The sequence below is a fragment of the Corylus avellana genome, chromosome ca11, assembly GCF_901000735.1.
Source record: "Corylus avellana chromosome ca11, CavTom2PMs-1.0".
Taxonomy (NCBI): domain Eukaryota; kingdom Viridiplantae; phylum Streptophyta; class Magnoliopsida; order Fagales; family Betulaceae; genus Corylus; species Corylus avellana.
Window position 1 is genome coordinate 21,532,707 of NC_081551.1, and position 11,426 is coordinate 21,544,132.

Sequence of the window (11,426 nt, forward strand, 5' to 3'; positions counted from 1 at the left end):
CATTTCTCAAAAATTAACGTAGTACCATACGTTTTAAAGGTTGCAAATTGTCCATGTCCCATTTTTTTTCTATCCAAAGTGTAGGGGTTGCTCTCATTTTTTTTTTTTTTTAATTGAAAAATGAAAAGGTTACAGGGAAGGATTGTTCCTACTTCTGATCAGAACGAAAGAAGAAGTGAGTGATCCTAAAAACGAAAATGGGATGGGTTCTCCAACAATTAACCCAAAACAAATTAAAACAACGCATAAATAATTACAATAATTAGGAAATTGGACAAATAAATGACCCAATTTTTTCAAGAGGTCGCATAAGGTGGTTACAGAAGCCAAAGGGGAACAGATTAATGCAAGCCTATCTAAACCCCCATATAGAACCAACAACAACCACCACAAAGAGGTAGAAGTCGAAAATGCATTATCATAGTCCAATGTAGGGATTGTTGGAAAGAGAGGAATCAGTACAAATCCTGATACAAAATTCTCCACAAAAATGATATAGAAAATAAACAATTAAGATTTTATAAAAACAAAAACAATTTAGTGTTGTGTTATGGCCACCTTATGGCTTATGGGGGCAACCACCGTGGGGGTGGCCCTACCGTGGCCATCAACATAATTAGCTGCCCTGTGATGGTTGTTAGTTAGATTTGGGGGTTGGCGGCCACTGTCGTGACTGCCAAAGCACCACCATGATACTTCATTGCCATAGTGGTGCAACACTTTTTAAATTTTCGTTAACTTTATTATATATATATATATATATATATATATATATATATGTGTGTATAAAATATAAAAATAAAACATAAAACATAAATGCTACTCACACTTCATTCCTACACTCTCAACTACACATTCTTTGACGTGTTATTAAAAATATCATCATTGAATCTAAAATTCAATAATAATTTATCAAAAATTTAAGAGTCTTACTATGCGGCTGCCAAGCGTAAGACAAATATTAAAAAAATAATAATAATAATAAGAAATTTTGTTTTTTGTTTTTTTGTTAAATTTTTATGAGTTAATATTTAATTTATAATGCCTCAAAATTTATTTTTGAATTTAAAACTAAAACTTATGGGTGAAAGGTTAACCCTTTGAGATGGTATCACCTAAAAAGAATTTTATCAGTATAAATTTGATGCTAATACTTCAAATTTAGTGCTAATATCTCTCTTCTTCAATTTAAAAAACAAATTAAAAAAAAAAAAAAAAAAAAAAAAATCTCTACTTAAAATTTAATAGTAATTTTATTGTTACATTAAAAAGTATGGAGGTGAGTGACTCACCGTGAGTCTATGAAATCAACAACTATAGGCTATAGCTCTTGGCCCATACAATATCCTAGGCGTAGGAGAGTAGAACACCTAGACAAGTCACTTCCAACTTCACATGATGAATTTTTAACACCACATATACATTGGGTTAAGTAGACCGACGGATGATACTTCCAATGACCAAAGTCAACAAAAAACTTGGAAAAAACTCTGTTTCCTTAATGAGAAGAAGCTCTAAATCAGCACATGCTTCAAATAAATTAGTAAAGTGTTTACCTTCTCTTTTGGAACCTTATTCTTTCGAGTCGGAAGCCATGCTTTCCTCGTACAACATTGTCACATGTCGTCCTTTAATTGAGTTTGTGTATAGTAGATTCATGGGAGTAGATCATCGGCTCTCTAATAACCTCTCATTTGTCACGGGTCATGCGACATTTAACATTAACCATACCTCTAACAAAATAGAATAGTGTTCTCATGCCCTCTCCGTCATCTACCATTCAAAAAAAATATGCCGACACGGCGACACATCATGAGTTATTCTCTTTTTAGGCCCTAAAAAAAATTGCGTGCTACGGGGCTATGACAATCTTAATGCAACAAGTTGATATGGTCTCAGCCAATGGTTGGTTGGAATGGACTTCTCAGCAAAGCCCAACAGGTGAAATCTTGAAGTGTATCAATATATAAGGATCACAGTTCACACAACTCAGTTGTCTTGTCAATGGATGGGCTTTTTATTTGTATTTTTGTTTCAACAATGAAACACCATTTTAATTGGATGTGACAATACAAGGATGTAGGTCCGTAGAACATGTCATGTAGCCAACATGTACTTCTACAGAAAATGACATAATCGAACGCATATTAATGCAACAATAATAATAAAAATAATAAATAAAAATAGAAGCCATATTGTATTGACAACACAGAGTAAAGCAAAAGGCCCGAATGTTGGGGCGCATGGCCGGCTGACCCAGATTGTAGGGCCATATCAGTGGCAGACTAAAGGCCTTAAACGCTCCACGAAGGTCGAAAGGGACTAACTGCATTCTGTGAATTATGTCCATGCCACGACTGGTGAGACTTAAAAGATAAGGTAAGTTCACTTTTTAAGTCAATGAATTATTACGTAATTTCATAAGTATTTTTTTAATTTTAAAATATTTTAATTTGAACTATTTAACTTTTAATTGCAGTCAATTTATCTCATTTGTCAATTTTTGCTGTTAAAATCCTTAAAAAGACAAAATTACCTTTTAATTTTCTTTTTATTAAAAAAAAAAATAGAATTTTTTTTTTTAAAAAAAATGGTCACAAGGTGACCCAAGGTTGCTCACCTTGTATTTTTTGTTATATATATATATTTTAATTTTTAATTTGAAATTTTATAAAAAAAGTCATGATATAAACGTCATTGTCTCACTTTTAACGTTTAAAATCTGACGTAGGGGTTCAAATTGACTGCAATTGAAAGTTCATAGTCATTGGTCCAAATTGAGAGGTTTTGAAGTTTCAGGGGAGATTTGTCAAATCGCATAATAATTTAGGGGTTTAAAGTGAAGTACACCTAAAAGATATGTTACACTTAAAAGATTCTTAAACTACTGTGCATTTTGAGAATACTTTCTCAAATCTTAAAAACTCTCAATTTCACCATCTGAACTTTTAATTTGATGCAGTGTACCATTCTCGGTCAAATTTTAAATGTTAAAAATGATAAAATGGCCTTGATACTCTTATCTTTTTTATAAAATTTCAAATTTGTCCTCAATTTCAAATTAAAATTTTAATTTTTTTTAAAGAAAAAAAAAATCGAAGGGTAATTTAGTTTTTTTAGTAATTTTCATTAGGAGTTAACAACTGAATATGATAGAGGAGGGTCATTTGAATCAAATTGAAAGTTAAGGAGATTAAATTGAGAGTTTTTTAAATTTAAGGGTATTCTCAAAACAGGTGAGAGTTCGGAGTCTAAAGTGAAGTTTTTCTGGTGAGAGTTCGGAGTCTAAAGTGAAGTTTTTCTTCTTATATATATATATAATTAATGTAATAATTTGGGTATGTCACTAAACAATTAAATATGTATGTGGTTGATATGACAGTGTTATGTGGACTTTCGTATCAGTTTGTAAGTCCTTACAATTTTATCACAAATTACTTACAAGCTAACGTGTAATACTTCATTAATTTAAGCATTGGAAGTTTTATCAATCTCTCGAAACTAGAAGTTTCTGATGACTCTTTTTCTTATTTTACAAGAGCCCTGAACCGATTGTTAAAAAAAATAGTTGAACAATATGCAAACAAACATTGGGTTACATGTTTCAACAACAACAGCATGGTTTGACTGCCAATAACAACTACCATAAGTGGAGTGGGGGTCATGGTTAAATTAGGAAGAGAGAAGAAACAAGAATATAATAATGATAGTAATCACTCAACAACCTCAAGGAGACTTCAAAACTAGTCCATCCAACTGATTCACAAGTTCTATCCACGGCAGCTTAGATTTCAAAAGCTTTGTTTGGTCGCAACTCACAATTCCTCAAGGAAGGCAATGATGGGTCAAAATGTTCTTCCACGACAAAATCTCAAAGGTTGAACTACTTTAAAACTTCTAATTAATTTTAGGATGAATTAGGTTTGATTTTGTTAATTTAGTCTATTAAATTAACATTTGTCTTTAGAGCACGTAATTCTCATATACAATTTTCGGAAGATTATCAATCACTTGAATTTTTATATGCATTTTGAAAATCAAGTGTTTTAAAACATATATCAGTTTAATAGACTAAGTAAAAAAACAATTGATAGGCTGACCGACCAAATTGCATCCCAATCACCCCACCTAATGAGCACGCTCACAATAATAATAATAAAAAATGTTTGAGATTAGTAAAGAGTAAAACATCCAAGTTGTATCGATAAACTTGCCAATCAAAAACTGTCATGGGCTACCTAACCAAGGATGTAGATATTAAGTTAAAAGGGCTAAAGGACAAAGTTTTTTATTTTTTTATTTATTTTTTTTCAAACAATAATAATAAAATAAAATAAAAGATTAGATCATCTATTAAACTGACATGTGTCATTTATAACATGTGATTCTCACATGACATTTAATAAAATAAATAAAGCACATAGATGTCAATTTAATAGGCTAAATTATGAGGATTTTCTGGGATTGAGATCCCCTCAGATTTTCATATTTTAAAAATTGAGTATTTCATTTCATCTAACAATTTAAAAAAATGCAAAAGTTTGTGTGTTATTGAGATAATTACTTTTAGTTTTTAACATGTCAAATCAACTTGCGTTGATAACACAAACTTCTGCATTTATTTAGACAATTAGATGAAATAAATAACTAAAATTTTAGAATATGAGAATCTTATATTTTAGAAAATATGAAGAGATAAGAAAATTTGGAGAATTTTTTTTGTCCAATGTTAAAAGGGCAGTTATATGTCTGTTTGAAGATCAAAATGGATGTTTGTGTATGAGCAAAAATATATATTTTTTTTAAAAAAGGAGAAGGATGGTTGCTGAAAATGCAATAATTAATATTATCAGGATGATTATTAATATTGTAATTAGGCCATAATTTGATATTTGAAGCATGGGCATAGATTATTATTGTTGTTGGATCACTGTGTTGGGTCCAACTAATGATGTGGATACCTATAATATCCATTATTATTGTACAGGATAAAGGGGCAAACTAGACTTGGGTTCCTTTCCAACCTATTTGCTGGAAATGCAAGGAACAAAAGGAAAGAAAGGCAAAAAGTAGATTCCCACTTCACATGTTATGTTAAAGCAATGCTTCGTTTGTCTTGGCTTGGTTTAAGAACCAGCTGGTCTGGTCTTCTCCCACTTGATGATAACCTAAACAAAGCACATGATGTATTTTTAATAAAGATGGAGGCCCCTGTACGGTATATTTTTGTTTGATCCCGTTGATTCCACCCTCATTTCTTTATCTGCATTGGCGGCCAGCGGAAATGGATTTTAACTGATCATAAATTGTCTTTTAAAACATTAAATTATTATTATTTTTTTCAAACGATATGTATGGTGATTTATCATAATATCATAATAGAAGTCTTAAATTTGAAGCGTTTGCTTTAGGGCTGGGACATTTCATTGTATTAACAACGACGGATTAAAAAGCTGATGGGCATTGTTAGTCGCGGACGAAGAAATGGGTGGTAGAGTGTACTCATATTTCAAAATCTAAACGAGAAACGAGCCATTTGAAGCAATCAATCATGTGGGCCTTTCTCCAAAGATCAGGAAATTAGGTTTCCAAAAGCTGGGTCCACCAAAAAAGACATGTACTCAATCAGAGAAAGAGAGAGACGCCGGGGGAATCATCAACTTGAAGGAAGTCATAAAGGATATTTATTGCATAATGAGAATCAAAAGGGGGAAAAAAAAATTGTAAAGTAAAAGAGAAAGAACCTATGTAGAGGAAGGGATAAGCATGGAGAAGCTCAGTTCCATCTCCAAAAAGAACCTTTGGGTCCCTTGTCATGTTGTTGGGGGTCACTGTTTATACATATCTGTCTGTCTCCAAGAACTGTAGTGCTTTGTTTTAAACCACCTGTAGAATACTTTATTTCCCTACCAATACCATCAGAGAGATTGTCATTGGTTACAAGAGAGATAAAATAATGGTCAAAAGCTCATCATCTCTTATCTGAGATTCTGTTCTTGTGGTGCTGTGTGACTTGGAACTAAAAAGATTATCTAAAGCTGCTTTTTTTCAATTCTTTCAGAGCATCTTCACAGAGATGTATTCTTGTTCACTTCTCCACATACATTTGAACAGAAAATCATGAACAGTAGCTTCTTGGCAAAGAGAAAGGGAAAAAAAGAAAGGACCTTTGCCAAGTGGGTAGATTGCTGAAAACAGTGTCTGAAACCTCTTCACTTCAGTCCTCAGCTAAGGTCTAAAAGAAACAGCCTTGTGTGTGGGGGGGTGTGGGGAGGTCCAAAAGGGCATAATAAATGAGTCTTTATCAAAAGTAGATGATGATAATACAGGGAAAAGAGATAATATGGCAAATTTGAAAAGCCCCATATTAGATTTCAGCCTTTTCGACAAACAGAAAAAGTTAATGGAAGCTAAAAGCTCTTAAATATCTTTGAAAAGGAAATCAACAAACTGTACATGTATATAAATAACAGATCAGCTGTGTGTTAAATCCCTGAGTTAGAAAAATGAATGGGGGTTGGGGGGAGAATAAAGAAAAAGTTCCAAAAAAATAAAAAAATAAAAAAAAAAGAAGAAGAAGAAGCTTTATTACCCATTGTCAAGAACAGGACCAGAAGAAGAAAATAGATGGCACATACAAGCTCGGTACTTTTAAATTAGATCCACAGTTACACTGAGTTACATCGAGGCCAAGTAGAACTTCTGGAAAATTCATTATTTCTCTACGAAATGTAAGTGAAGAAGAACTAGACAGTTCACTGATACAAGAGAGTTACAAAATCTAATCATGCTCTACCACCTCAACACGAATTGTGAAATTCTTGTGTTTCCCACACTCAAATTTTCTATGCAGGCCTATTTCGTTTGTGGCCAGCTTTGCCATCTGATTTCAAAGCACCACTAGAATCCCCCTCGGAGGAAGCTTCCACGGATTTGGTAAAGGAACTGGAAAGGTCTGCATAGAGGTCAACCACCCTCCTGATATTGTTGTTGAGCTCCCTAATCAGACCCACATTCCTGCTGAGGTTGTCAGGGATCTTGGACTCATGATTCTGGTTTATCTCGTTGATGAGGAGCCTGTTCTGATCCAAGATATTCTGGACTTGAGAGAAGCTTTTCTGAAATGTCTGCAAGACCTTGCCATCAATCTGGGTGCCATTACCAAGTCCTGAAAATGTGTCACCCTCCATTCTTTTGAGAGCCAGAATTCTGTCGAATCAAAACCAGTCCTGCATCAACCAACAGAAAGAAGAAGAAGAAGAAGAAGAAGATGAGGAGGGGGACGAGGATAGAAGGAACAAAAGCTGATACAGTCTTTATTAAATTATATAAAAAATCCATTTCTATTAATACCCATAATCATATCTTCTTACCTGTACATGCTTATAGCTTACACAGCTACACAAACCAAAACCCCAGACAAAACATGAGAAGGTTTGGCATTTTTTTAAGGCATTTGTGCACATAAGACAAGGTCTGTGGTAGAAATCATGACCTCCATGGGTGCTTCTTTTTACAAGGGGATCAGATAACCAACATGAATTATTATTATTAGTATTGTTATTATTTATGATGAGATGTGGAAAAGCAGATCCCATTTCCATAAAAGGGAACCTTTTTTAATGTACACAGAAAATACCCACCTAAAGCTCAGAGTCCCAAAAAAGAATCTCTAAGACCCAAAAAAAATTCCAGTCAATGATGCGGAGAAGATGAGGCCATGAGGGGGTACTACTGCACAGACAGCATTATTGATCTTTACAAGCAAAAATACAAAAAATAAAAATAAAAACCCAGGGAAAATAAGATAAAACAAAACTTAAAAAGAAGGTCCAAAATGTTGAAAACAAAATTAAAGTGAAAACCCATTTAATAATCGAAATGGGTATTACCTGAAATTCAGGAATACCAGAAAACAAGGACCAAATTGGGAATTCATACGTTCAAACCGTACAAGAAAACTTGCAGGTACAGAAGCATAAATTCCTGAAGTAGAAAAAACAATTACTCAGACAAAAATAAAAACAGAAACTTATAACATAATGCCCATAAACATTACCAAAAAGAAATCCCACACCCACTAGCACTACGAAAGATCTTACAAAAAAAAAAAAAAATTAAAGAAAACCATACTCAATATAATACGTATAAGATTCATAAATATCTTCTTCACTTATTCCTGAAATCCATTGCTTTAGCAAATGAAAATTAACGAACCCATCAAAAGAACTACGAATGAAAACAAAGAAAGTGGAAAAGAACAAAGAAAGAAGACAGATATTTTCTGGGTTTTTTTTATTCCAACATGTTTCCTAACAAATGTTTATTTATATTAATATTTCGTACCTTGAAAATCTGGAACATTATATTCTGGGGGAAGACACAGATTGAAAGAGGGAGACGAGGGATTCCCGAGGAGCAGTGGGAAAGATCGCCGATTCAATCCGAATCTCCGGAACAAAAGCCCTCTGAATTCTGAGAGAGAGAGAGAGAAAGTTTCCAGTCTTTCAGAGAGAGAGAGAGAGAGAGAGAGAATATGTAGATTTGACAGTCACGCTCGGACCCCCCTGTGTGTCTAAATATTTTTTTAGCTCTATTCTATAATCCATATCCACCTGTTATTTCGTAATTATTAATGATTTTTTTTTTTTTTTGATTGATTCTGTGGGGGACTGCTTGTGTCTTTTGCTCAGATCCAAGTCCTTGTCTTCTCAAGCTAATTTGATTTATGGGCACGTGGCATTTGATGTATGATGTAGTTGCCATCATGACAAGGACCCACTTCCCGGGATTTCCTAACAAGGTGAGTATGTTAAAAGGTTTCTTCACCTCTTCGTCCACAAGAATTTTCCATGTTTTTTCCTTCTCTTTTCTCGGTACGACTTGATATTATTGTCAAAATTGTTGAAAAGACTTGTTGTACAATAATGATCCATAATTTGATTCTGTAATGTTTCCAATTTACAATAACACTTTTATTTTCCATCGGTAGGTGAAACGAAGGGATCATTGAATAATTTGATTCCAACCAACCATATTTTTCATGTATACCCCTAAACAGTTTATCCCCATTTCGCTTGAAATTAAGAGGATTATATTGTCTTTATATTTATCCTCTTTTTTTTTTTTTTACCTAGTTTGGGTTTTTTAATTGCATTGAAATTGAGTCGTTTTTTGCATAATTCAAAAGATTAAATGAGTGAGAATCTGCTGTTAATTCAGTACTTATAAAACTTGAATTATTAATTCTTATGAGAATCTATCGAAATTACATTTGACCCTTCATTCATGTAATGGATCATAATCCTGATTTTGTCTTTGTTAGAGAGCTTCTTGTCATGATAGTATAAAGGAGTGTTTGAGAAATCATAATAAAAATAGATTTTATGAATAGTTCATCTCTCTTTCCAAATTCATATGGACCAAATTAATGATAGCTAACTTTGAAGATTCACATCCTATTGGATGCCCAAGTATAATGCCAACAAAAAAAAAAAATGGATTGATTCTTAATTTATATTCTACTTTAAAGAGATAGCAACATAATCAATCCACTAAAGTTTTATTCATTGGATGTCTATTATACATTATTTTATTAAAATTGGATATAAATCTAATCAATTCAAAGTCAAGCAAACTCCTTTTCTCGACACTAATTCACCATTAATTTAAACCAAATCTCCAAACATAGGGTACAAAAATCTCTTGTTCGATTCATACAGTCTAATTTAATTGCTTAAAACGTATTTTGTAATTTAATCTAACTAGCTATAGTATGTGTTTCAAATAAATACTACATAAGACTATGTTTAAATGCGCACACCACATATTTATTAGGTTCACTAAAAACACCTAGCAAGACTTGCAGATCAAATAAGTTAAGAGTGTCACGTCAATAATGAAGACGCGTAACAACCCTGAATTTGCATGTATAAGTACATAACACAAATCAAAACCAAATGCATAATGTATAATAATGTTATACATCCCACCTTAATCACACTTTGTTAATATGACATTGCAATTAGTCATTGATTTAAAATAAAAATAAAAATTAACAATGGTTAATGTAATGACTGATTTGTAGTAAAGTAAGATAAAAATATGATTTATAATATTTCTTCATAATATATATATGTGATTAAGAAATGCTATACAACTTTATATCACTTTTATCCTTCTATATGCTCATGTAATAGGGTGTAGTAGTTATTCGATGATCATTTGTTAAAAAAAAAAAAAAAGTTTAAACTACATTTTTATCTCACAATTATTATACAATGTTGACGTGACAATTACAATCAAGTATTTGATCAATCATTGAGATATATATATATATATATATATATATATATATATAGTTGAGACTGTTATATTAACATTGTAGGATGATTGTGAAATAGAAATAAATATTGAATATTTTTTTATAAAAAAAAATCAATAACTATTAAATCCTGTCACATTAACATGTTAAGATAAATATAAAATGAAAGTGTAGAGTAAAACATGACTCTATGTGATATGCAGGAAACAAATCACGCTCCAACTCAATCAAAATATATTATATACAAACCTTGTCCCACTACACAAAAATAACATTGAAAGTCACCTTCCAAGGAGATAGAGGACGAATCGTGGGAAAATACCTTTTTTTTTTTTTTTTAGGGTGTCCTTTACCTATGTCACCACAAATGCTGACGTGTAACGAGGCCTAAAATAAATGTTACATTGGTTTCGGCCTGCCCCAAGTCCGCCCGCGGATCTTCGTTTTGGCCGAGAATGGTTAAAATTATTATCAAATCTACCGAACAGCTGTTTCCAGCCAATCACGTAGCACCACGTGCCAAGAGAGGCTCGGGAGATCTACAGCTTCGGGTCCGAGCCTATCCAGATTCCCGAGCCTCTCTGCTGCGATTCTCTTTTCTCCCCCCAGAGTCGGGCCCACTCCCTATCACGCCCCTCAGTGCAGTGAAAATACACATTGAACAGAAACCCAGTGTGTAGGGGGGGGACACGCTGTCCAACGCTGATGATGTTTTTGGCTCCTGATGGTACCTACGGTTCTTCTGCTCATGTGTAATCTTTATAACCACTTTCATACTTTAATCTTATAACCTAGTACGACATTAAGGTGATTTTAAAAAATATATATATATATATATAACAATTAATTTTGGACGAAATGAATGATTGACTAGTTTTGTTGATTTTTGTTGTTGATGGGTCAACCTCCTCAACAGGTCCATTTCAAAATGTAATATGAATAGTAAATAATTGTTTTCATGTTCTTAAAACTATTTTGTGTTTGAAATAAAATTAACAAACATAGCTTGAGATTTTAACAACATAAATCAAAGTCATCTCTATGTCTATTAAACTAATATCTAATTTAAAAAAAATGTAATTTTTACACATTTTTAATATAT

At 32.6% G+C, this 11,426-nt stretch overlaps 1 protein-coding gene across 2 annotated transcripts; it reads right to left on the reverse strand.

Annotated features, from left to right (window-relative positions):
* Positions 1-6,565: 6,565 nt before the first annotated feature.
* On the reverse strand, positions 6,566-8,555 carry LOC132166050 (protein ELF4-LIKE 4-like). 2 transcript variants are annotated; one of them, XM_059576798.1, is made up of 2 exons: positions 8,347-8,555; positions 6,566-7,229 (listed from the first exon to the last, which is right to left on the reverse strand). In XM_059576798.1, the coding sequence occupies exon 2, from the start codon at positions 7,188-7,190 to the stop codon at positions 6,846-6,848; it is 345 nt and encodes a 114-aa protein (XP_059432781.1). In that variant the 5' UTR covers positions 7,191-7,229; positions 8,347-8,555; the 3' UTR covers positions 6,566-6,845. The 2 variants fall into 2 exon arrangements, with proteins under 2 accessions (XP_059432781.1, XP_059432782.1); XM_059576799.1 differs by lacking the exon at positions 8,347-8,555 and adding an exon at positions 7,374-7,964.
* Between the last annotated feature and the right edge of the window lie 2,871 nt (positions 8,556-11,426).

Excerpts from the sequence above, each read along its gene's own strand:
- LOC132166050 (XM_059576798.1), bottom strand. The coding sequence starts at position 7,190 with ATGGAGGGTGACACATTTTCAGGACTTGGTAATGGCACCCAGATTGAT.